The sequence below is a fragment of the Eptatretus burgeri genome, chromosome 11 (assembly GCF_056783735.1).
Source record: "Eptatretus burgeri isolate ZD-2024b chromosome 11, Ebu_testis_v1, whole genome shotgun sequence".
Taxonomy (NCBI): domain Eukaryota; kingdom Metazoa; phylum Chordata; class Myxini; order Myxiniformes; family Myxinidae; genus Eptatretus; species Eptatretus burgeri.
This window is the reverse complement of record NC_140971.1, coordinates 4246918-4274620: the sequence shown is the minus strand read 5'-3', so window position 1 is coordinate 4274620 and position 27703 is coordinate 4246918. Positions and strand designations below refer to the sequence as shown.

The following is a 27703-nucleotide window of genomic DNA, read 5'->3' as shown; positions in this document are numbered from 1 at the left end:
ACCTTTGCATCATTTTAACACAACCTCTCCATTTCAGATGTAAATTCCTTTTGTAACATAATATAGGTGAACAGATACATCTTCAAAACCAAACTAAAACTATATATTCTCTTTAAATAGGATCTTACAATCCAACTATCCCTCCACTGCATCCAACACGATGACCCCACACCGAAGCAAAAGCGGGCATGCCCATTTAACTCTGCCTCATGGCTGTCTCACCTGGGTTTGATTCCCAACCCGGTATTCCAGAGGTATTTCATTAGGAAACTCTACCTGTCAATATTATGTTACTATTGAAGCAAAAATAATGTTCAACATAGAGTCATCGGGAAACTAGAACATCCGGACAGGTGGAAGATAAGACATTCCAAACTCGTGATTGATCATTTCACAGTTTTCCTTCTTCAGATTTTCGAGTCAGTTCTTATCAAAACTCCCCATCTATCGGAAAACTATTGCACTCGCTTTCATCCAATCACACCATTTGTCCAGGTTCAGTACCAATTCCGGTCTGTATTTACCAAACGTATATCGTTTACATGTCCCTTCACTGTCCCCACTTGTTCGTGCCTGTCCTTGACTGTCAATTGTCCCAACAACCTACTTTGAGTATACACAGCCAGGCACAGATCGTGTACCCTTCCGGACGTTCCTCGTTCGGTACTCAAGCCTCGTGTAGATTTACAAATTCATTATAATTCTCCCACGCTTGTAACCACAACATAACTGCATATATGTCCGATAAACACAAACCGACACACACGTATTCTATCCCGGTGGAATCTCTGGTTTTCGGTTCACTCTGCCCACAACTTCACATATTTTGAAATACTTGACCCAAAGGTCTCATTCATATACTTGGCATTTGACCCTGAAGCAGGCGTATCACCATCTGCTCCTTTTCGATGCTGGTTTACCATAACCGTACTTTTAATCGTTTCAAGCACTCATCAGTACTCCTCTTATTTCCAGCGACTTCTTCACACCCCTTGCCCCCAGGTCTCGCAACCTTGGTACAAAATACCCTCATTACTTGCCATTGTAGCAATACCTGCACCTCTCCGCCAGCCTGTGACTTGGTGACCTAATCCCAGGGCCCTCCAACTAGGCCCTGTTCCCCTCTTATCTTTGGCTATCAGTGCTCACTTGAGGTTTTCCAACCGGTTTCTTTGCCATCTTCCCTCGAATGGGAAAGCCATGCAGTGTCCCTGAGTCAACAGCCCATTTAGCATAGCATTCTATCACTCTCATTCCCTCCTTCTTACACATGAAGGCGGCTGGGGATCCCTCTTGGGGCAAATTGGGGTTTATCATCGAGATCGCACCTGTGGGGAGATCTAAAAACAACAGTTGGGAGAAGGCACCCTTCAAATCTGGGAGAGCTGGAGCAGTTTGCACAAGAAGAGTGGGACAAACTATCAGTAGAGAGGTGGAGGAAGCTCATTCATGGATATAGGAAGTGCTTGACTGCAGTTATTTGACCAAAGGCCGTGATTCCAAATATTAAGTCGAGGGTGTCAATAATTTTGTCAATGCCGTTTCTTTTTATTTTCTGATTTAAAAGGACATGTTAAGTTCTGAATCAAAAACAAAGGTTCTGTAATATTAACAGTGAAATAAAGAATTGTGGAGATAAAATACTTTCGTCAATTTCAACTTATTTTTGGAGAAAATTGTGAGTTATTTGAAAAAAGTGCAAGGGTGCCAATACTTTTGGCCGCAAACCAATCTTGTTAAATCAAACCAATCTTAATAAACTATCATCTTGTATTCAAAAATCAAAAACCTTGTTTGATTAACGTTAATACGATTCAGAGAAAAGGAGCAGTAAGAATTGATGTTTTGCTCAAGAGGCAACAGGTAAAAAGCTTCAACGATACTGGCTCACTTAAAATTAAAATGTCAAAACCGGTTTAAAAGAAATATTCAGTCAGGGAGACGAGTGGAGCATTTCTCCCATTTCTAATTCCTTTATTTGCTGGTTTAAGTGTGGTGGGAACTTTGACGGGCGGTATTTCAGCACAGCGGTGAAAACTGCTAACGAAAGGAAGGCTCAAATACATGCTCAAAAAAAAAAAGAATTGGAGAAACAAATTAGTGGTAGTGGTGTAATTGTAGATCTTGCTGAAAAACTTGAAAAACTACCTCATAAAGTGAGATTGTTAGTTGGAAATATGCTTTCTTCAGTCGCACAGGCAGGTGTAAAACTAACTAAAAGGGGGAAATGGATTACATCTTCTACTATAAATGGATGACGTGTGTTGTGATAATAAAGTGCCATACTGTAATTGGCGGCAACGGAAATTGGGCGGATGTGGCAGCACTGTATATGAAGGTCAATGGCTGGTGATGACACGTATACCACGTACTCCATGGAAAGTCATGCTGGAACAGTAATGGTATGTTATATACTATATTAGGAATAATGTACTCTGAGGAATGTAATTGGGATTAGAGTATGGAGTTTAACTTCGTTATTATGTGATGCGTATGTGGTATTTGCCTTCAGTATTATGTGTACAAGTTATTGTATTTTGTTATTCTTACCCTATGTATATTTATGTTGTTGTAGATATGCGTATGGGTTTTGTGAGAATAAAGCCGATCGAAAAGGTCTATTGTTGATTACTACAACAACGTGAGTGTGCGTGTGTGAGAGATACCTTTTATCTATTAATTCCGTCCGTCTATTAATTAATTACACACGATTGCAATGTACCTTTTGACCCTTTAGACTGCTGAGACCCCTTTGAACTTTGAAAACCCTTTAAGACCCCCACTAACCTGAAGACCCCTAAAGACCCTGAAGACCAAGGACACAAAAGTCCCAAAGGACCCAAAAGTCCCGAAGACCCAAATGTCCAAAAGTTCCGGAGGATCCAAAAGTCCCCGAGGACCCCAAAGTCACAAAAGTTCCCAAGGACCCAAAAGTCCCAAATGTCCAAAAATTCCCCAAGGACCCAAAAAGTTCCCAAGGACCCAAAAGTCCCAAAAGACCCCCAAGTCTGTAGATCCTGGAGAGCCTTTAAGTTTTGATGAAACGACGAAAAATCCATTAGAATTGTTTTAAATGCACGCCATGTTAAGGTATATAAAGCAGTTTAATAAGTCCTTCTACCACGGCATTGCGTTTTAATTACAAAATATATAACAAAAACAATGATAACATTGCAACAAAGCATATATTAATTAATACTTATAATATTGACATCAATAATAAGAATAGTAGGATCATATGGAAATAATAACGAACATATAATCCCCGCGTTGGCCACAATCACATCTGGGTTTAGTGAAAGGAAAGCTAATGCTGAAGTAGTACAGCAGGCCAGTGTGCAACAAGGTTGTGAAGGCCAAAGAAAATTTGGTCCATCGGACCAACCGGCTGACTCGTGTATCAATTTATGTTTCCGAAATATGAGAGATTAATACAATGACAGGAAATACCTCCCATTATTCCTGTTGTTAAAACAGTTTGTGTTCCCTTACTTACTATTTAGAATCCTATTCTTTGTGTTTTCATTCTCTAAACTATGGTGAAGCTGTTATTGATTTTAGCCTAATTAAATTGCTTTATTTGTTGTTTGTTAAAAGTGCTTCCACATATCTCATGATCCCCACCAAGTGGATAATATTCTTCTTTGCGAGACTGATTAAATTATTTCAGGTCTTGTAGGTTTATTTTAAACGACCAATTATACCCTTAATCATTCATTTCATATCATATCCCCAAGATTATATTCTCATAAAAACTATACGTACATCCTTTATAAAATTTTATATCAATTGGAACTGTGAATTTTTTTTATGACCTGGAGATAAAAATCAACATTTCTGTATCTTTGGAATACATAGCCGTTTTATTTAAGGATATATATTGTTATGGTTGTGGAAATTCGCATTACACCATAAAGAGCCCTCAGGTGAGATATCTCTGTAAGTACATGTGTAGTTAGCCCAAACCCGTTGTATGGAGGGAATTTATGTGATCCATCCGGGCTGCGACGCTTTGAGTTAGCCATTTTTCTGTTCTATCTTTTATTTCAAACAAACAGCATCTCAACAACCACGCCATCCCCACAACAGCGCCAACCACACTACAACGACGCCACCTCCACCACATCATCGCTTCTACAACGATTCACAAACACCACCACCTTCACCTTTACCTTCACAACTTCATCCAACATCATCGCTTCTACGGCCATTCCCAAACACCACCAGTCAACACCAAACGTCGTTTTCCCGGAGCCGTTCGGCAGAGGAGGCCGAACACGTCGATCCGCGGATCAGGAATGCTTCACGCCCACTTCTCCTCCGTCCAATGGGCAAGCGCGAGTCGGCTTGGCCCCGCCTCCAGGCGCGTGGAGGTGAATTCCGTCTATGCAAATTTTAGGATCAGGGGAGGTTCACGCCCATTTTTGCCCGACCAATGGCTGACCGGGGGGGGGCGGTGTGGCCCCGCCTCCAATCACGTTCTGATCCGGGAATTTGCATATCGGCTCCTCCTGAGACCTATAAAGAGACGAGCACAAGGCGAATTGCGAGGAGAGTGTGGAACTGGGCGTGAGTTAAGCGTGGAGTTGAGCAAGAAGCATGGAGCGTTGGGGGAGCGGAGTTGAGAGTTGAGCTGGAAGAAGTGGAGTGCGCGCGGTGGAGCTGCAGGCGGCGGGTCGGGGCAAGGGAGCTCGGGTGTGAGGCAAGGAGGACAGCGGTCGGCGACGAGATTGCGGTGTGGGGGATCGCTCGTCTCATCGCGGGACCCAAGCCAGCCAGCCACTCCCCTCCCCCAGGGCATCAACAATTTCCCCTTCCCCCGCACTGAGATAGTGCAAAGGGGGCCCCGTTCCTCCCCCACCCCAAACATGGTGCCAATGAGCACGCCAGGGGCACAGAGTCGGGGCACAGCCGCGCGGACATTTTGCGGCTTGCCCGCCAACGAGTCATGAGGACGCGGGTAAGACCTCCCCGGTCTCACGGACCTGGCCGCTCCTCTAGGTCCCGCGCACATTTGGCCTACAGGCCTGTCTGTCTCCTTGTCTGTGAGGGTGGCTTCCTTCTTTTGCTTTTGTGTAAATGTGTGTTGGCGCCGTCTGTGAAGTAAAACTGTGTAAGTGTTGCTGTGTGTACGCGTTAGGTCGGTGTCAACTGTGCTTCTTGCCTTTGCTTTTTGTGTATTCTGTATGGCTGTATATACGTGCTTTCCGTGTGTCACGTGAATAAAACGCTTGCTTGTTGAACTGTGCCCGTTTCGCTTCATCTTTTCTCTATTTGAATCTCCATCTTGCATCACGTAAGGGGTTCGTAGTGGGTTCAACATCCGGTAATTAATCTGAACCGTCCAGGTCGACGATAACACCGCTCCGTTATCCCGATAGTACGGAACGGGCTGCCCAAGCGGCTCGTGTCCGGAGTCGACCTGTGGCGAGGTACGATCGCCCGGTTAACCATCTGCATTGGTACTTAGGTAGGTCGAGTTTGGCGAACCCTACCCTACACGGGTGGCCGATTGGCACGATTGTGGTGAGGTCGAAAGGCCCACCTGTGACTAGCTCCTGGCGTTGGTCCGAGAGGGTCACGGCAGAATTGTCCGTCCGGTGGGCGACGTGCCGCGATTCGAGTTACGTGGCCGTTCGCACGCCGGCGGGCGCGAATTCGCAACAATATTGTGATAAATCACTTAATCTAACCAAGTTGTTTGTATTTGTAGGACTTGGATAATTTATTAATTTATCAGCATTTTCATATTAATATTTTTTGGTGTACTATATTTATATCGTTCAGCCTGTGCCTTTGTTCAATAATTTGACAAATCAATGTCCAACTCTCGGGATATGCCAAAGGTCAAACCATCTTTTCCAACACAAGTCATTTACATTAGATTAAAAATAATATCATAAAAATCCTGATTATTGTTGAGTTGAAATAATACAAATAAACATAACTCACTGCAACATTTGGAATTTAATTATTGGACTTGAAATGTTTGATAAACACCATTCTGTAAGAATTTCATTACTTCAACAGGTGGAGGAAGACAATAACTATCAAAACAATTAAAAAGGACATGAAATGTCAGAGCCCCCGTTGTTTTAATAATTTTGCTGTACATAGTTAAAGTAGGGTTGGGCATACAACCATACTTTTTTTGAAAGGAGTGTTTTTTATGGCCAAATTTCACGCTGATCACGAATCCGTTGAGCTTTTTGACATAGGATGATGTCTTAGGTTGGTAAAATGCAAAAATTCAAAATGGCCACCAAATTTACCCACTTTTCAGGTAAAATTTGACAATTATGGCTTACTAGGGCATGTAATATTAGGGTTGGGCACACATCGACATTTTCTCTGTTATCCCGTTGAAAGGAGTGTTTTTATGGCCATTTTTCATGCTGATCACGAATCCGTTGAAATTTTTGACCTTGGCTGATGTCTTAGTAAGATTTATGGCTATAGGAAGTAAGACACGTCTTAGTAAGACATCATCCTAGGTCAAAAATTTCAACGGATTCGTGATCAGCGTGAAAAATGGCCATAAAAAACACTCCTTTCAACGAGACAACAGAGAAAAAGTTGATGTGTGCCCAACCCTAGTTAAAGGGCAAACCCATATTTATGTACAACTAGAATCCATCCATCCATCCATGGGGACCATACTCTGTGCAGAGAGTTGGTGCTGCCGAAGCAGTCTCCTTGGCGATTGAGCACAATCCTGAACGGGTCGCCACTCCGACACAGGATACCAGCAAGCTGGCACTCATTTTGCTGACCTCGGAAGGATGACAGGCAGAGTCAGCCCCACCTGGTATTAATTCATCAGCAAGTGGGATTTGAACTCAGGATCCTCGGATCTACCCAAACCTAGGATCCCACCACCCAAACCATTTCGCCAACACCAGGCATATAACTAGAATGGCAGCCAGTCTACCAGTGGCCATCTTTGATCAGGTTGCAAAATAAAGTGAGGGGCATGTGTATGCCATCATGTACTGTGCTTGTGTCAAGTTTGAACAAAATCGGACTATGCACGTCGGATAAATGGTTGGGGACACGTTTAAGTAACAAAATGGCCTCCAGTCGGCCATCTTGGAACTGATCTTGAAAACAAAATGACGTGCATATGTAAACTGACATTCTTTATCTGTTTGCAAAGTTTGAACAACATTGGTAAATGCATGTCCGAGAAATGGTTGAGGATGTGTTCAACAAAGGGTTTTTTAACAACTAAAATGGCTGCCAGCCAGCCAACTTTGATTGCATCACAAAATAAAATGATATGCTTATGCATACCATCAATTGTTGTCTTTGTGCCAAGTACAAATAAAATCGGTCCATACATGTCCGAGATATGGTTGCGGACAAACACACGCATGGACGCGAAAACCAAGACCAAATTTATAAGCCCCCATTTTGGACGAAGTCCAACGGGGACTAATAATATTTGTATTGACTATTATGAATACAAACCCAACTAGAGGGGGAGCACTCGGGAGAGTGCAAAACCTCCGCCGCCAATACTGCTGGGTCACTCAAGTGAACCTTATATCTTATTCATTAAATATGATGTCAACAGTGCTGAGAGTGATAGTTCTTTTCTCCAACATTTTTTTTTGGGGGGGGGGGGGGGGTTGGAAATCACTTAAAACATGTAAAAATGCAAAAATTAAAGATTAAAAAAAAAAAAATCGAAATTTTGTTGAAAAAAAAGTTGCAAACATTTTTTTTCTCGAACAATTTTTTTGGGGGGGGTTGGAAATCACTTAAAACATGTAAAAATGCAAAAAATAAAAAAATTTTCAAGCAATTATTTTTTGGGGGGTTGGAAATCACTTAAAACATGTAGAAATGCAAAAAAAAATAATTTTCTCTATTTTTTTGGAGGGGTAACAATTTTTTTTTGGGGGGCGGGAAATCACAAAACATGTAGAAATGCAAAAAAAAAACATTTCTCTAACAATTTTTGGGGGGGGGTAACAATTTTTTTTTGGGGGGGGGGGTTGGAAATCACTTAAAACATGTAGAAATGCAAAAAAAAAATTTTTTTTGGGGGGGGGGGGAACCAATTCCAAAATTTTATGGCATGATCCTTGGACCATACCTAACCCCCCCCCACCAAGTTTAGACGAAATCCGTCGAGGAGTTTTTCCGTAATACTGTTCACAAACAAACAAACAAACAGAAAGGGGTGAAAACAGTAACCTCCATCCATCTTCAAAGATGGCGGAGGTTAATGAGAACCATTCCCATTATTACCTTTTAAATTCATAATAATATTCTTTGTATTTCTAGACAACTTTGTTCATTTATCTCATATAAATAACCACATTATCAGTTTTTAGTGAAGTCTGGTGTTGGCTTAGCAGTTATGATGGCTGACTTGGGATCCTAGGGTTCTGAGTTCAAGCCCTGCTGGCTGCTGAATTAATACAAGGTGGGGTTGATTCAGCCTGTCATCCTGAGGTCAGCAAAATGAGTACCAGTGTACTGGTAATAGAGACACTGCATCAGCGGCATAGCTGTGTCCCTAACCAATGATGCAACCAGCAGCCACAAGGCTGCACTAGATAGAGATAGAGAGATTTTAGTTTTCTTACAATACTTGGAGAGTTCTATATTTGACGTTGTCTACTTTCCAAATTCTTTAAACCATTTATCAACACTCACTTATTTATGAAAACTCAGAGAATAACAGTGAAGATGGAAACAAAATAATGACTGAAATGCATTTACTACCAGTCATATTAAAAATACCGCTCACAGACAAACACCGCCCGGACGCTTCCGGAGACAAACACTGCCTGGACGCGTCTGGAAACAAACTCCCATCCGGATATAAACACCACCCGGACACGTTTGGAGACAAATGCTGCCTGGATGCATCCGGAGCCAAGCAGTCCAGACACAAACTCCCGTCCGGACATGGCTTTAGACAAACTCCAATCCGGACATGTGCTGAGACAATCTCCCGTCCGGACAAGTCTGGAGACAGACTCCCGTCTGGATATAAACACTGCCAGGACACGTTCAGAGACAAACACTACCCAGACGCATCTGGAGACAAACACCACCCGGATGCGTTCTGAGACAAACATCACTTGGACACGTCCAGAGACAAACCCCCATCCAGACACATCTGGAGACAAACTTCTATCTGGTCATAAACACCACCCAGACAAGTTCGGAGACAAACACGGCCTGGACATAATCACCATCCAAACATGTATGGAGATAATCTAACCAGTGTCCAGACATAATCACTGTCCAGATACGTACAGAGACAGAGAGACGGAGAGGGAGAGGGAGAGGGAGAGGTGGGGGAAGGGGAGTTAGCAGAGAGAATATGTTATGCTTTATAAACAACAACAAGCGCGCACACACACACACACACACACACACACACACACACACACACACACACACACACACACACACACACACACACACACACACACACACACACACACACACACACACACACACACACACGTTTGGCCGATATCGGCAATTTTTCGGGAATCGGCAGGGTTGGAATCGGTGTGATTACCGATTACAGTACATACTGTGTACAACCCAAAAACCTAGAGTAGTTTTCACCGAAAAACAATATTGCATCTATACAGACGTTTTGAGATGTTCACAAACATTATTCTTTACAAACAGCTGTGTGTGAAGGGTGGAAAGAAAATTGGCTCGGTACTTCAGAAAACACGTTCGTATGGCGAACGGCTTGGAAATCGGGTGTTATCAAATATATTTTGCTTTGAAACTCACAAATAAAAACACAAAACCTTTGTAAAGAACACCTGATAACCAAATGCTTTAGAAACAGCCGCAAGAACAAAGGAAAACCTGGTAAAACCTCCATAAGATATGGAATGAAACTTTGCCACCACGGTGCCCATAACATGCATAGCATGTCCACACATCTGCGGAGAGTTCCTACAGATCCAAATCTACCCATATGTACCACATCCGTGTGTGCTGTATGTAGTAACTGTCAACTGAGTACACCCCAAAAAGGACACTAACTGTACCGTTATCGACTGTGGGGTGCTTGGTAAGTGGCATAAGTACTCAAACAAGCACTCCAATAGAACACCTGGCTTGGCAAGCGATTAACAATTGCCGTTGATCAAACCATGCACCCGGAAATGACCAAGCAATGTCCGAATTGGACAAATGACCACTTTTTCAGGAGTTGGAACTGCTTGTGAGTTCAAATCTGGAGCTTATATTTTGTAATTCTCCTTACTTTAAGAGATACTTGTGGTTATCACATGTGCGGAAATGTAATAAACCCAAGAACACTGACGTCTTTGGGCATTTATAAGCATTGCAATGGACCCGAACAGCCAGTGATTCATATCTCTGAGGAACAGGCATTTGATATCAGTGAGGAAAGTGGAAAAAAAACAAACTGTCATTAAAAATAATCATTGCGACCTGTTCCAAGTCAAGGCATGGTTCAGCAGGCCAAAAAACATGGTGGCTTCAGACCCCAACAAGGTAACCCAGAAATGCCTGAAGACCCCAGAGAGCGAGGTGGCCGAGGATTGCCTGATAAAGTATATTATGAAATAAGGCCGTTAATTATCTTCAAAAGGGATGTTTTATTTAACCCAAACAACTAATTTTCACTCTTGCACTTCCTTGGAGTTCCCTTAGTATGTACGCAAAGTTTCAGGCTGATAGGTTTCATGGTTTTGGAGTTATGGAGAACGGACACACACACACACACACACACACACACACACACACACACACACACACACACACACACACACACACACACACACACACACACACACACACACACACACACACACACACACACACACACACACACACACACACACACACACATACTTCCTATTACTAATCCAGTTACTTACTCTCCCCATCCCACCCACAACCAGTCTTCTCTTACAATCACCAATCAGGTCACTATACCCCTCCCAACTCCAACCACTCTTCACTGCCTATCACTAATCCAATTACTAACTCTACCCCTCCCACCCACAACCACTCTTCTCTTACAATCACCAATCCAGTTACTATACCCCTCCCAACTACAACCACTCTTCACTGCCTATCACTAATCCAATTACTAACTCTACCCCTCCCACCCACAACCACTCTTCTCTTACTATCACCAGTCCAGTTACTCTACCCCTCCCACTCACAACCGCTATTCTCTGCCCATGACTAATCCAATTAGCTGTCTGACCAGCCACTCCACAAGCCCTCACCTTGGTTAACAACCTCCGATGTGGTACTTTATTAAAAGTCTTATTAACATCAAGATATACTATGTCCACTACCATTCCCTCATCCACCCAATCACAAACAACTTCGAAGAACCCCCTTTGGTGAACTCAGGATAAATACCTTTCCCCCATGCTAAGTTTAAAAGTTTCTCTTGCCCTGAAAGTTTAAATGTGTTCAAACTATGGAGGGTAGTTTGATTAAGTTTCTCTTTTTCATTAAATTGTTCCACAAGATCCAATTTGTTCTTGTCCCTCCCACATGCCCCCATTCCCCTCTCTTCACAATGTGTCCCACGTGATTGCCCCCCCCCCACTCCCCCAGCTCCACCACCCACCTGACCCATGTGCTATTTGTATGTACACTACCTAATGGAGAGAGCACGCGAGCTGTGTTGACCTTGGGGGTGAACACTGCAGCCTGCGGTCTATCCGGTATGCTTCATTGTTTATCTTGTCTGGATAGGACAGGGACGGACAGGGACAAACATTGGAATCCATCACACTCCGTGTTTGAGGACAACACTGAAGGATGGTATTCATGGACCTGACCAAAGGGACTTTATGAGACGTTTGAAACCAGATCTTCACAATGGGGGAGAGACCGCTGTAAGACACACAGGGTGGTGGGGCTCGAAGTTGTGAAGATTAGAAAATTCGATGATAGAGAAGGTATGGGGTAGAGAAGTACGAGATGAGTAGGAAGAGAATGAAAAGGTTGGGGGGGGGGTGGGAGGGGGAGTAGTCAAATTCACTGACACTTGCGTACGTAACAAATAGATGGGATGAGTACACAACATAGCAACCGACCTTTGTTAAAAGTACATGCATTGAGGACTCGTAACTGTCATATGGTCATCGTGCTGGACCATGGTATGTACCTACAGACCGTCCATGCAGTATTAAGGACAGCTGGTGAAGTACGAGGTCACGTGTTCGCAACTTCCACAGCACCCACCCAAAGGATCAGGTTGATGTCATATCTCCAGCACTTCCAACTTGGAGCCATTGACTCAGCGCCACATTTAGTACGAATTATCTTCACCACTCTGGTTCCACTCAGTCATCGCAGGACCGGCTGTCTCTTCACAGAGCAAAACCTGTCTCTCTGTCTCTTTGTCACCCTGTCCCTCTTTCTCTCCCTCTCAGTGAAAACATGGCTGTCACCACATCGACATCTACCTCTGTTTCCACCATCACCTCATCTTCCTCGATATTCTCCACATCCTCGCTCCGCACTGAACGTCAGGCCTTTGACCCGCCGGGGATCGAAGTCCAGGTACCAACTCCGTTCTTCATCGCCACCCCGCTGCACAAGTCCTGGGGAGCTTCGTGTCCCGAACAGGCAGGTATGGTGGCTTGTCTGATGTCACGTCGTCACATCGACACCAACGTCACATCTTTAGGGACATGCACAGCCCTTTTACTCCATGTCTATGTGAGAGGTCACATTTTGAATCGATGGGAATATTCTCAGCATGCACACATTTGTCTCCAAACGTGACAAGTTTGAGTAAGGTGTGAGCTCGGTGTGATTGGAATGATGGCACGAGGTGAAAACGAGGTGAGACTTCACCTGAGCACCAAGAAAGAATTTTATAAACCGATCAATAATACACGGAGGATCGAGATGTCCATGATAGAGTGGGCGATGACGTGAGTATGGACGATAACACACATAGATGTCATACCCGTGACCTTCACGCGATCCATCTTGACAGCACAATAGGAGCCACCTATCTATTACTTACGCACAGCGACGATGGGTGGTCCGAAGTTGAGAAAGGGGTGACAAGGATGGATTATAGGAGGGTAATGGAGTGTAGTCCAAATGGGGAGGTTTTTTTTTGGAGATAGGGGATTTATTAAGACGAAGAACATGGGGGACGAGGTGGTCCAAAATGACTTTATTTTCATATATAATAAATAAAATATATGATCCATTGGTGTGGATTTGGTCCCAACCCAAACTTCAAATATATCGATGTACTAACAAATACCACCTGGCGCATCGCTGATGGCAATACTAAAGAGGGGAGGGAGAAAAAGAGAGGGGAAGAGGGGAGGAGGGGTGGGGGAGAGAGAGCGAGGAGAGTGGAAAGAAGAGGGAGGGGAGCGAGGAGGGGTGGGGGAAGGGAAGACAGTGTGAGGTGGGAGGAATGGAAGGCAGATGTGCGGTGGAGCATTAATTACCGCCCAAACGCGTGCAGAGACAAACACCGCCCGGACACGTCTGGAGACAAACCCTGCCTGGATACATCCGGATATGTCCAGAGAGACAGAGACAGAGACAGAGACAGACAGAGACAGAGACAGAGACAGAGACAGAGACAGAGACAGAGACAGAGACAGAGACAGAGACAGAGACAGAGACAGAGACAGAGACAGAGACAGAGACAGAGAGAGAGAGAGAGAGAGATAGATATATATATATATATGCTTTATGAATAACACAACACAACACACACACAGCTGATATCAGCAAAAACCATGAGTAGCTTTCACGGAAAAACAACGATGCATTTATATACACGTTTCAGGGATATGTTCACGAACATTAATCTTTATAAACAGCTGCGTGTCACGGGTGGAAAAAAAATTTGGCTCAGTAATTTAGAAAATATACTCCCGGTCAATAGTTTTAGAACACCCCCATTTTTCCAGTTTTTACTGAAATTTAAGCAGTTCAAGTCCAGTGAATAACCTGAAATGGTACAAAGCTTAGCGGTAAACTGCCAGAGGTTAAAAAAAAGTTTAGGTTTCCAAAAACTGAAAAGTAATGTAAATTTCAGAGTTGTTAAAAACGGCCCTTTTCAGGGAACAAGTAATGTGTTAGCAACTGCAGCTGTTCTGCAGCAATGGAAGTAAATTAAGCCTTGAAAGTTGATGCAAACAATTCCTACAGGTGTCACAACTTTTGTTGATTAGTTACAAACCCTCTGTCTATATAAAAGCAGTGTTGGAACAGACTGTGTTGCTGCACCCTCTGAAGCATTATTTGGACAATATTGCACTGCAGGTAGTAGTGGCGAGGAAAAGACAATTGACAAAGAAAGACAGACAGACCATTATAACCCTTAAAAGTGTAGGTCTTTCCTTTGAGAAATTGCAAAAAGCCAAGGTATCAGTGAGTACAGTTTCCTACACCATCAAAAGGCACTTGGAAACTGGAGGAAACTTTGACAGGAAGAGGTCTGGCAGACCCAAAGCCACAACAGAATCAGAAGAGGAAACTGGAGGAAACTTTGACAGGAAGCGGTCTGGCAGACCCAAAGCCACAACAGAATCAGAAGACAAGTTTCTGAGACTCAACAGCTTGCGTGATAGGCGGCTCACAGGACAGCAGCTTCAAGCACAGATTTACACTGGTCGAAGTAAGGAAGTCTCAGTTTCAACTGTGAAGAGAAGACTTCGAGCTGCATGTTTGACAGGTTGAGTGGCAGTAAGAAAGCCATTGCTGAGATGGCAAAATAAGAAAAAGACGCTTGCCTGGGCCATGAAGCACCGCCAGTGGACTACTGAAAACTGGAACAAGGTCTTATTGACCGATGAATCGAAATTTGAAATCTTCGGTTAATCACACAGGGTTTTTGTATGCCGTCGAGTAGGTGAAAGGATGGTTCCTCAGTGTGTGACACCAACTGTCAAACATGGAGGAGGAAGCATGATCATCTGGGGCTCTTTTGCTGGATCTAGAGTCGGTGACTTGCACAGAGTGACTGGCACCCTGAACCAAAAGGGCTACCACAGCATTTTGCAGCGCCATACAATACCCTCTGGTCTACGCCTAGTTGGTGAGGGGTTCATCCTACAGCAAGATAACGACCCAAAACATACCTCCAGGCTTTGTCAGAACTACCTTAGAAGAAAAGAACAAGATGGTAGGCTTCAAATCATGGAATGGCCAGCACAGTCTCCAGACTTAAACCCCATCTTGCTGGTTTGGGATGAACTGGACAGAAGGGTGAAAGCAAAGCAACCTACAAGTGCAACACATTTGTGGGAACTTCTGCAACAGTGTTGGGAAGAACTTTCCCAACAATATTCGATTTCCATTGTAGAAAGAATGCCACGAGTATGTTCGGCTGTTATATCTGCAAAAGGTGGCTACTTTGATGAGTCAAAATTTTAGATTAAATTTTGTTCAACAAAACGATTTATCTACAATTGTTTATTTGTTCTTTGCTTTAACTTCAGAGTACATTGAAGCATTAAACCGCTTAAATTTCAGTAAAAACTGGAAAAATGGGGGTTCGTTCTAAAACTCTTGACCGGTAGTGTACGTTAACACAGCAAGCGGCTCGAAAATCGGGTGTTATTTCACAACTCGCTCAGGGTGACGGAACAGGAACCACTCGCTCAGAGCGATGGGGCACGAACCGCTCGCTCAGGGCGACGGAGCACAAAACACTCGCTTAGGGCAACGGAGCATGAAACACTCGCTTAGAGCGATGGAGCACGAAACACTCGCTCAGGGCGACGGAGCACGAAACACTCGCTTAGGGCGATGGAGCACGAACCACTCGCTCAGGGCGACGAAGCACGAAACACTCACTTTGGATGACGGAGCACGAAGCACTCGCTCAGGGCCACGGAGCACGAAACACTCGCTCAGGGCGACGAAGCACGAAACACTCGCTCAGGGCCACAGAGCACGAAACACTCGCTCAGGGTGACGGAGTACAAACCACTCGCTCAGAGTGACGGAGCAGGAACCACTCGCTCTGGTTGACGGAGCAGGAACCACTCGCTCTGGTTGACGGAGCATGAACCACTCGCTCTGAATGACGCGGCGGGCAAAAGCATCCACAGTGAGTGAATGATTCGCTCAGCGGTACTGTGCTACATCCTTCTATCACTGTAAGGCTTCGGCAAGTGGTTTAAGCACTCATGCAAGCACTCAAATTAGATGGTTGATTTGGAGTGACTGGCCAGGCTGTCGCTGCATATCATATAGGATCCCTTTAAAGCCGGTCTTCACCACACACACAGCAGCTAATGAAATAAAATGAATTTGTTCAAATAATGACTTTCTCCACAAAAGAGTTGCAGCTAAATGCAGAACAACCCTGGGGACATTGCAAAGTTCAATCGCTTGTGAAATAAACATTGCAGATAATCTGCCATCTTGCCTGCTCATCTGTTCACGCATCACGTGGTACATCAGTTCGGTGTTCGCGCAAACTTTATTTTTTAAACATTCGTTTTTCACCAGATTTGCTTCGATTCCCTGCAGAGCACCTCGAGAAACCTCCGAAAATCGAGACACAGATCTGGCAGAAGCTATGGATAGGCAGTCCCTTTGCGGGACAGGGCGCGAGGTCTTGCAGTGAATGCGTTAAATCATATAGCTCAATGAAGCTGGTTAATTTTGTTACGTTCCTAATTTTTTTGTTCATTTGATATAATTCTCCAAACAGTGGAAAAAGATAAGTTTAATGTTTTGGAAATTTCACATTTTCTTGTGTGTTTGGAGGAGGAGGGAACGTAGCCTCGCTTGCTTAAAGTAAATAGGTTTATCGGCTTCGTTATAAGACTCATTATTTCTTTAAATTATCAGATCTCACAACAAATTTCGACACCGACTTATTCCAGATGATATCCGATCCTCAAGACTAAAATATTGTTTCGATGATATACTTTAATCCGTGAGAACACATCGTGGAAAATCGTATCATATAATGCATGAAATCGCTCCAAGCTCCTAATTTGAAACTACAGTACAGTACTTACAAAAGTGATGTAAACAACGATTTGTAGCTATGATCAACAGGCAATTGAAAATGAGTGAGGAAAGTGAAAAAAACTTCATCGTTAAGAAATTGTTGCCGCCTGTTCCAAGTCAAGGCATGGTTGAGCAGGCCAAAAAACATGGCGGCTTCAGACCCCAGAAAGGTTACCCAGGAAATACCTTAAGACCCCAGAGAGGTGGCCGAGGATCGCCTGATGAAGGACATAATTAAATAAGTCCGTTAATTATCTTAAAAAGGGGTGTTTTAATTCAACCAAACACCTAATTTTCACTCTTACACTTCCTTGGAGTTTTTTTCATATGCATGCAAAGTTTTAGGCTGCTAGGTTAAATGGTTTTGGAGTTATAGAGGAGATATGGACACACACACACACACACACACACACACACACACACACACACACACACACACACACACACACACACACACACACACACACACACACACACACACACACATTTATTAGTATAGATATATTCTACCATGGCACGTCTATTTAGTAATTTAGAGTAATGAACTGACTGCTTGGGCCAGGCCTCAAACCGGTGGTTAAATCATCACTCACGTGGCATGGAACAGGTAAATTTATAAACCATTTTAGAGTTGTTGAAATGATTGTGTGTATAAGGTGTGCTTTTGTCATGGTGTGCTAGGTAAGGAAGGTTTCGTAGCAGATGCAGGTTCCTACTACGTGACCATACCTGTGCGGTCCTTTCGTCCGGAGGATATTGTCGTGACAACATTCAACCACCAAGTTGCAGTGACTGCGCAAGAGGTAATCGCCGACCTGTTGAACAATTATCCGCTATCCTCACAAATGACTCGCTGTACGAGCTCACTTTCCGCCATGTTAAACTGCCTACCCAGGTGGCGGCCGACGGTTCAGTGTCCAACCGACTCAACCACCTGTGGACGTTGCCGGCAGATGCCGATCCTTGCACGGTGACCTCGTCGCTAGGAGCAGATGGCCTGCTCACTCTGAGCGTCCGGCGTATCGCCATCAACCTTCCTCCAGAATCTCAACCCACCTACTGCTCACAACTTCGCATCTAACCCTCTCTCATCTTCCTCACCACTTTTGAAACCCCCAAACCCTAATTAGTACCCCCAAACTAGCCCAGTAACCAGTCATCTTACCCATAATGACCACAGAACCATAAATTCCCTAATACCATACCCTAAACTACCCCATCACAACATAACACCAACACACCAAACCACAGCCAGTCGCATAAGTGCCTTAAAGATCCCTAAACCACCACAATACTGTCCAAATGTTTACATCAGCATCACGTGATCTGTTATTCAAGGATAAATGAACAACTCAGCACCATGGCCTGAAGTTGTGGTCTCAAAGTTTATCCTCAAACCCAACCCTGAATTACTCCAGGATTACTCATTTAACATAGACAAGGGGACTACATTTTAATTATCACGATAATGCACAATTGTATCTGTTGTATAACAGAGTACAATCTCAGCAAACAGCAACTGTTGTATAACAGAGGCTTCCTTTCGCCATCCCTGGTATTCTGCAGTCTCTCTCTTCGTTCCAGACACCTAGCTGGGTCGGTGCCCAATTACGGGGGGGCTAGTCCTCCACTGAGCACCTCATGAAGGCCACTGGTACATATATTGTGAAAGACACCGTGGGATCTTTATTTTCCACCAGAGAAATTCTTGCGGATGGGACACCCATCTCAAGGTCCCATACGACACAACACCCGGTATATATATTCCGGTCAGAAATCGAACCTAGACTAAATGACACAAGGTTGAGTTAGTTCACTCGGAGATATCTCGACGGATGATCTTTGCCATCTCATGTGATATTTTGAACTTGGTGCATTTGGCTTAGAGGGTTGTGGGGTTTGTGAGATTACCGATATAGCCCCCTCTTTGGGGAATATATTGGATTCCTTCCATTTGACAAAATCTGTTTTCAAGGCTTACAAACGGAGAGGGAATAGGAGGGTGAAAGGGATGAGAAACTCAAGCAAAAAGTGGTTGTAGTTGGGAAGATCCATATTTTAAAATGAAAACACCACCAAGTAGTCTTCATCTGGGACTGTGTAGGAACCCTGTGTTGGTTGTTTTCCTGAAGGGAGAGGAGGGGTGTGAGGGGGAGGATCATGTGACTGCAATGTGCATATAGTTGTGGGAGGGGGGAGGAAGGGGCACAATTAACTTCGATCACTCTATTGGATACACAATGGTGGTGGTGAGGACACTACACCGGCGTTCAGAGGTTGTTGGTTCAAATCCAGCAGAAAGCAGCGGTATTAAGGATGGGGATTCTAAGCTTTAGGAAGTGGAGGTGGTTTTGGAAAAACTGCTGGAATGTTGGGAAGTGCCAACTGGTTCATTTAATGACCTTCAGGATGGGGACCAATTTGCCTGCCCCACATGCTCTTCCACCTGTGATTGCTAGTTTACTCATTGTGGTAGACTCTTATTCCCTTCCCTTGTTGCAGGAGGTTATTCTGAATAAGTGTGGGTCTGAAACTTATGTACTTACAATAAAACACATACACACAAGTGAATACCTTGAGACTGGGTAGGTCTCCGTTCCATGTCCCGAAACCCACCCACGTGTAGAGATAGCAGCCATCAACAGCAACTTGCATGCACACACATACACGAGAGTAGATACTTTGAGACGTGGTAGGGCTCCGTTCTGCCTTCTGAAACTTGCAAATGGAGATAATAACCAACAACACACACACACACACACACACTGATTGATTGATCAAACATAATGCAATGATGAAAGCCATGTAAGGCTTTGTGCCATTGTGCTAGGTCTCATCGGCCAAATGTTGCAGCCTCATGATTTCCCTCTTCCCCCTCAATCATACTACGTCGTCCAAATGTCAGATCTGAATTGTCTTTCCTGCTGGCTAGCTATACCAGTTGGTAATGTGCGTCGGTTTTGAATAATGAAGAAGAATACATGAATATCTCCTATAAAACGAGAGTTCATATTGATCCTGTGCAGTATTTAGAAAAAGAACACAGAACTTTATTATCAACAGAAGAAGAAGCTCAAAGTTCCCCCGCCCTGAGAGTGTGAATGGCAAATTTGATTGGTCAAGACGGCATAAAACTTTGCCCAAATACTGCGAAACTGGAAGTTTTTTGGAAGTGAAAAAACAAGGCGATTTGTGTTCGTTTTCAAATGTATAATCAAATTGAAATAAAATGAAGGTTTTAAACGTTGTCAAAAAAAATAAAATAAAGAAGTTCAATCGGAAGTTTACTGCCGATGATGCACCAACTTTTACACCACCTTACACATTAAAGTAGTTATCCGTGCCTGTTGTTTGTGTCCTTTATGACATCCTTAAAAGCAGTAAGGTTCCTGTTTGAAGTGTGCTGTATTTATCTAAAACATTAACAAGTGTTTGCTAGATGCTTGAGTGCCATCGGCCGAGCAGAGTGCGGTTGGAACCACTTGGAATAAAGAAGTACATCACGCTTCTGTCTCTGGCCTCGTCTCTTGTTACTCGTAGTGTCGGTGGACACTACAGTCAGCGACGAGGATGGCAGACAATATGCAACTTTCAAAATGATGTCTGAATGCTAACGAGGTTTCTCGAGCATGCGCAGTGTGTGTGTTTACAGCGACTCGATCCTGCTCGTCAGAAATAGTATTTTCAACATTTAAACAAAAGAGTGGTAATTTCAAGATGGATAACCATAATTGATGAGTTCCCAGATGCAAATTGGACTCACGGAAATATAAGGATATGAAAAATATCCATGGATGAGATGAAGAAGTGTTGAGTTCCTCTCACTTCCTGTTAATACAAGCGAGCGGCCGCAGGGAAAAACACACACGCTATTCTGCTTTCACCAAAAGATGCAAAAATGTATAATTTATTTTGGGTTGCGGTCTTCGAACAGAACAAAAAATATTGTGGAAATGACTTCTGAGAGTTAAAGATGTTTAATGTAGTGTAGATATCTCCTTCGTGAATGTTTTGCATGAGCGTTCGGTCGTGAAATGCAATATCACATATGCGTCGCTCTTATGTCGAAGTAGACAACGACAACCAATCCTCACATGTGTCTGAAACCGCCATCCCTTTTGACCCTTTATTTGATGATTTTTTTTTCTCCCTCTGTGATCAGTCTTTTATGTTCATTGAAAGCACTCTAATAGGTCTGGATGCGTCAGTTTTAGAGGGAGAATGGCGTTGCCACCTTCAGCCACGCAGAACACATCACATCAGGAGATTGGGTTGAAGGATCATTCCCCCAGATCGGGCCGCTCGTCCAATGGGAAGTGAGAGGGAAGGGGCGTGGAACATTGATGGCGTGCATGCCCGAGGTGATTAAAGGCAGGTGTACTGGTGGGAAGGGGAACAGATGTCTGGACACCACCGAGGACAAACACACATGGAACAACGCGTCAAAAGATACCGCGATGCTAAACCAGAAGATTGTGGCATCATTTTGTGGCATCGTAATGTGGTCATTCTTCTTTTTCTTCATCCATCACAATCCCACAACAAAAGTAAAATGTTAAAAGATGTGATGGTAATCAATAAGAGGATTGTGGTGTCGTCATGTGATCATTCCTGCCTTGTTTGGTTGTTTTTTGTGAAATTTCATCCCTCTATGTTTTTACTTCTTTTCTTTTTATCTTGCCAAGACGAAGTTTTTGCAAGATATTGTTGTGGTTGACGAAATTCGCAAACCACCATTCAGGTCCCTTAGGTGAGATATCTCTGTAAGTATATGTGTAGTTAGGCCCAAACCCGTTGTTTCGAGGGAATAAATGTCATTCATTCGGGCTGCGACCCCTCTAGATAGCCGTTTTTCTTTTACTATCTTTATTTTGGACCAGCCGCCATTACTACCACCACCAACCACGTCTCAACAGCCATCACACAACAACCACCAACCGCAACGCCGCTTCACAACAACAGCCACGACCTTTACCGTCACAACTCGCTCTCGCAACCATCGCATCACCGTCATTCCCGCGCCGCTTGTGGGCACCAATACTGGACTCGTGCAGGGCGCGCACCGAGCAGCGGGTGCAGAGGCACAGCCTTTCCGAAGAAAACGGATCAAAAACGACTCACGCCCACTTCTGTTCCGTCCTATTGACGAGCGTGGGGCGATTTGGCACCGCCTCCAGGTGCGTCGGAGTGTGGTCGCTATATGCAAATTCATGGATCAAAAAGCATTCACGCCCACTTTTCCTCGGTCCAATGGGGAGCCAGCCAGAGGTGAAGGGTCGAAGGTAAAGGGTCGAAGGCGAAGGAGCGAAGCCACGGGGGCTATAAAGGGCCGCGTTCGCTCGTAGTTGAGTCAGTCAAGTGGAGTTCGGAGTTGAGTTGGGAAGTAGTAGTAGTAGTCAGTCAAGGCAGTTCGGAGTTGAGTTGGGAAGAGCCAGTCAAGAGAGGAGTCGGAGAAGGCAGTTGGACGGAGCTGTGGAGAGTTGGAGAGGTGGCGGCGGCGAAGGCAGTCGAGGGGGTGCTCGTGTCAGAGTCAGGGAGCTGCGGAGAGGAGAGGCCGGCAACGCGACCGAGGTCGTGGTGGAGACGCTCGTCGTGGGACCCGAGCCAGGGAGATATCCTCCTTCCCCGAGCATCAACAACCCCCTCCTGTTTCCCCCCCGCGCTGAGATAGTGCGAGAAGGGGGCCCCGTTCCCACCCCATTCCAGACACTGTCCGCGAGGCCCGCGGAGTCGGGGCGCCACCGCCATTTTGCGGCTCATCATCAGACGGGTAGGCCCGACGCGGTCTCGGCCCCAGGCCCGTCTGCCCCCATCATCCTTGAGGGTGGTCCTTTTCTTTTGCTTTGAGTATATGTGTTGTCGGCGCCGTCTGTGAAGTAAAACTGTATAAGTGTTGCCGTGTGCTCGGTAGTCGGTTAGCTCTGCATTGTGTTTTGCTTTTACATTTGCTTTTTGTGCATTATTGTGTGTTTCTTCTTCTTTTACATTTGCTTTTGGTGTAATTGTATATGTGTGCTTTCCGTTCATCGCGAAATAAATGTGCTTTATGTTGAACTGTTTTCCCGTTTCGCTTCGTCTTTTCCTTTATTGAATCTCCATCTTACTTCACGTAAAGGGTTGGTCGTGGGCTAAAACGCCCGATAATTAATCGAACCGTCCAGGTTGACGATAACACCGCTCGGTTATCCCGATAGTACGGAACGGGTCGCTTAAAGTGGCCCGTGTCCGAAGTCGACCTGCGGCGAGGTGCGATCGCCCGGTCTACCCTCCGTGTGGGTACTTAGGTAGGTCGAATTTGGCGAGCAACCCTATCCCACGCGGGGGCCGATTGGCACGATCGTGGTGAGGCCGAAAGGCCCACCCGTGACTAGTTCCCGGCGTTAGTCCGAGAGGGTCACGACGGGATTGTCCGTCCGGTGGGCGACGTGCCGCGATTCGAGTTACGTGGCCGTTCGCACGCCGGCGGGCGCGAATCCGCAACAATATGTTAGTCAGCTTGTATGTTTTTTTTTTTTGTCTGTAATCACGTATAAAAAATTCTGCAGAGCACAGTTATCATCGGAAATTTTTGTAACTTCGCATATCAGAGGCCTATAGAGGTCCCTTTCAGTGCACAAAATTTTGAAGGTCAAGGTCAAAGGTCAAGGTCACTTTGGCGCAAATCAGGGGAGTCGACGAAACCCTTATTTTTTCATTAATTTTGATCGGATAGTCTTCAAACTTCATGGGAATATAGTTCATGGTCTGGCGCTCAGCTGATTAATTTTTGGTGGCGATTGGCCTTGACCTTCATGGTTAGCGCCAACGGTCAAACATATTTCACCCCAAGGTCAAATTTTCAAGTTTTAGGAACCATATCGTGTAGTACCACAAATTGAACACCTCGATGAGTGCTTTCTAGATATGTCAAGCTTGAGACATTATGACGTCATTTGGTGACGTTATGAGGCAAACGCATATTTTTCATGGTTACTCTGTAGTACGATTCTCATCGGAATCTCTCGTAGGCAGATATTCCTCAAGGAGTCGCTCCTGGTGGATAGCAGCTCTGTTCACATCAGTGTGACCTTAAAGAAGTCACACGTGGTCACCTTTTAGCAAGATACGGGTCACCCTGCGGGTGACATTGGTTTATTTAATGTTTTATGCCTCCGGTGACGAAGTTGTCCATGGCATTATGTTTTCGGGTTGTCTGTCCGTCCGTACATACGTACATCCATCCATGCGAATTTTGTTTGTTTTCTCTGCCATCGCTTATCAGATTGCTACGAAATTTTCACCATAGATGCCATAACTCATGCAGATTTTTTTTAATGAGCAAGTCATCACAGATCACATGGTGTGGCAGCCATGTTGGAAAAACTTTGGAACTCTGCGTTTCCTAAACCGCACCGGAAAAAACTGAAACTTGGTTCCTGGCAACGACTCTGCATGGAGAATAAGGCTGATTTGATTATGTCAGCAGTGACATGGTATCCCAGTGAAAATTTGACATGTAGAACGCTGCATTTGATCAGAATGAAAATTTGTGAGGTTCAGCTAGGAATAAATTGATTGACAGAAATTGTTTATGACATCATTGGTCAGGTGCTTTGGCAGCCTTATTGTTTTTGGTTTTTTTAAAGGAAAAAAAATCTTCTCCAGAACTTCTTTAGAGATCGAAATGAAACTGCACACAAATGATCGACTTGCCATGTTGAATAAAGCTTGATAACTATGATGTCATAGGTCACATGGTCTGGCAGCCATCATGGATTTACCCTAAAACCTTCAAAAAAAACTTTTCTCCAGAACAGTTTGAGGGGAAACTTCACGAAACTGTTCCCCCATGCCTTGGGGATACTGAGATGTTGATTAATTATAATAATTGATGTCACAAGCTTCGACGGCCATATTCGATTGAAGAAAAATTATTTAATGTCTCTGGAACTGCTTATCCAATCGAAGTGAAATTTACCAAATGTCACCAAACACAATTTGCGGCGTTTCGTTTGGAAATGATGACATCATCTGTCACGTGGTTTGACAGCCATATTGAATAGAAAAACGAACCTCATCCGATCAAAGCGAAACTTCACATTCGTGATCCTCTACCAAACCATGGGCAGAGTCCAAATTTTCAATGCCATATGTCACGTGGTTTGGCAGCCATGTTAGTTTGAGAACCGAAAATTAAAAAAGCATTTTCTCCAAAACCGCTTAATGTACCGAAGTGAAATATGTTGCATTACACGGAGCAAGGGCAGTGGATCACAAGTGCATAGCTTCGCTTCGATTGCTACAGCGGTTTCCAAAATATAATTCTAAAATTTTTTCCTTCAAACCAATGTGTTCTGCCACACCACGTGACTGATAACGTCATTGTTAAGTTAACTGTATGCAGCAAGGATAGCGGATCATAACTGCAAAGTCCAGTATTAATAGGTAAAAAAGTTTCAGAGAAATAATTGTTTAATCACCTCTTTAAAATCAACCTGTGGCTATCGCATCATTTGACTGATAAGGTCATTGTTAAATAAAATATTTGCAGCAACAGTGGTGGATCATCACTGCAAAGTCTCGCATCGAAAGGCTACTTGTCGATTCAGAGAAATAATTTTTTTTAATACGATTGACTCGGCATGGGGAATATTGGTTAAAAATTTCAACACTGGTCACATGGTCTCGCAGCCATGTTGGACGAAAAACCTTATCCGATCAACGCGAAACTCCAAAGACGTGATCGACGACCCATTCTGAATTTTATTTGATAAAGAGGACGTCGTGGGTCAGGTGTCGAAGCGGGGTTGCATCGAAGTGGACGACCATTGTTTGTTTGTTTGTTCTTTTCCACCGTAGAAATTTCACTAAATTTTCACCAAAGATGCGATTAGTCATGGAGAATGTGTTTGTGATAATTATGATGTCATAGTTCATGTGGTGTGGCAGCCATGTTGGAAAAAAGGAAAAACGTCGGACCTCTATCTCCAAAACCGCTCCATGGAAAAAATTGAAACTTGGCACGTGTGAAGTATTCCCCATGGGAAACAGGCGTGATAGTTTTGATGATGTCATACGTGGCTTCGTTACGACGTCATAATTACATATGGCAAACGCTTTATCCGATCAGTATGAAAATTTTTGAAGGGTAGCTAGGGATAAATTGTAACTGGCAAAACAACTTTATAATATCATCGGTCACGTGGTTTGGCAGCCATATTGTTTTTAACATAAAACCTTCAAAAATCTTCTCCGAAATGGCTGCACAGATCGAGGCGACACTTTGCAGCCAGAATTATTTAATATTTTGAATCTGAGTTCAGGGATGATGTCATAGGTGGCTTTGCTACGATATCATAATTGCATACGTCGAAACGCGTATGGACAGCTGCCACTGTATATTATTCCTATAAAAGAGCATTAATATCTCCTTTGTGAAACAAGGAACTGCTCTGCAACAAAGTGTGGAGTCAGGGGAATTAAAAACATGGATTCGTGTTGCACAAAAAACTGACTTCTTTTGTGTGCAGCGCTGCGGATAGCATCATTGGCTGAGGGCACAGCTGTGCTAGTGATGCAGTGCCCCCTGGTGGTTAGGGTAGGAATTTGTAATTTGTTCATGTGCAGGCGATAGCTCACCTGCTCTTTGCGAAGGACACCAGGGGATCTTTAATGTTCATCCACGAATGCTGGCAGACAGTTTATCATCTATCTGGTGGACGGCAGATACATTGATAAATCACCCTGCCTATGAAACACTGGGATGCCAGTTTATCGCTGGGTCAGGATTCAAACCCAGGCTAGGCAGATTAGAGGCGAGTGTGCATACATACAGGCCATCCTGCTAGGCTTCCAACCGAGTCATTTGGTGCCTTTCATCATCACGGTTCCCATCCAACAAGTTATGAGGTTTTCAATATGGTTAATATGGAATTTCAGGCCATGCGGTAAATTAAGAAATCAAGGAATTGCCATTTGAAGGGTGGAGAGAGCATGAGGGGAAGAGCATTGCAAGAGAAAGAAGGAGAAGAAAGAAAGAGGAGGGAAGGAGTGGAGAGAAAGGAGAGAAGAAGTGAAGAGAGAGAAAGAGAGAAGTGGTGGAGAGAAAGAAACAGGAGAGAAGTGAAGAGAGAAAAAGAGGGAAGTGGTGCAGAGAAAGGAAGAGGAGGGAAGGAGTGAAGAGAAAGGAGTGGAGAGAGAAAGAGGAGGGAAGGAGTGAAGAGAAAGGAGTGGAGAGAGAAAGAGGAGGGAAGGAGTGGAGAGATGAAGAGGAGGGAAGGAGTGGAGAAAAAGGAGGGGAGGTTGGGAAGGAACAAATAGGTACAAGTGGGTTAGAAATCCCACAATGTATATTTGTCGAGTGAATAGGTCCGTCCTGTGTAAAATTGAACAATGAAGCATAAAAGCCATACCAGGAGAAACTCTCAAAACAGACAATCATAAATGTTTTAATTTCGAGTTGGTTCTGTTCTGTAAGTCCCAATTTGAAACAAGACAGAGCATTTAACAATTTAGAGGGATATAAATTGCAGTAGATCTGAGAATGAACGATCCATATTAAATTAGATCCAAACAAATGATAATCGCCTCTCACCTTTTTGAACAGTGTTCGCTCACAGAGTTGCTGAAGCCAAAAATACCTATTAAAATATAGAAACTTTGCTTGGTTGTCAGTCTAACCATCCTTGTAAAAAATTAAAATGTCAAACTCATCAATGTGAAGAATTCTTGC

The 27703-nt window shown here is 44.0% G+C and overlaps 1 protein-coding gene across 4 annotated transcripts; it reads left to right on the top strand.

Annotated features, from left to right (window-relative positions):
- Positions 1–2294: 2294 nt before the first annotated feature.
- HSPB7 (heat shock protein family B (small) member 7) lies at positions 2295–20497 on the top strand. Of its 4 annotated transcripts, XM_085844941.1 has the most exons (5): positions 2302–2402; positions 11593–11702; positions 12417–12616; positions 17674–17795; positions 17888–20497. In XM_085844941.1, exons 3-5 carry the CDS (start codon positions 12424–12426, stop codon positions 18071–18073), a joined length of 501 nt encoding a protein of 166 aa, XP_085701067.1. In that variant the 5' UTR covers positions 2302–2402; positions 11593–11702; positions 12417–12423; the 3' UTR covers positions 18074–20497. The 4 variants fall into 4 exon arrangements, with proteins under 4 accessions (XP_085701069.1, XP_085701067.1, XP_085701066.1 ...); XM_085844943.1 differs by lacking the exon at positions 11593–11702 and having other exon boundaries at positions 2295–2402; XM_085844940.1 differs by lacking the exons at positions 2302–2402; positions 11593–11702 and adding an exon at positions 11845–11876.
- Positions 20498–27703: the final 7206 nt, after the last annotated feature.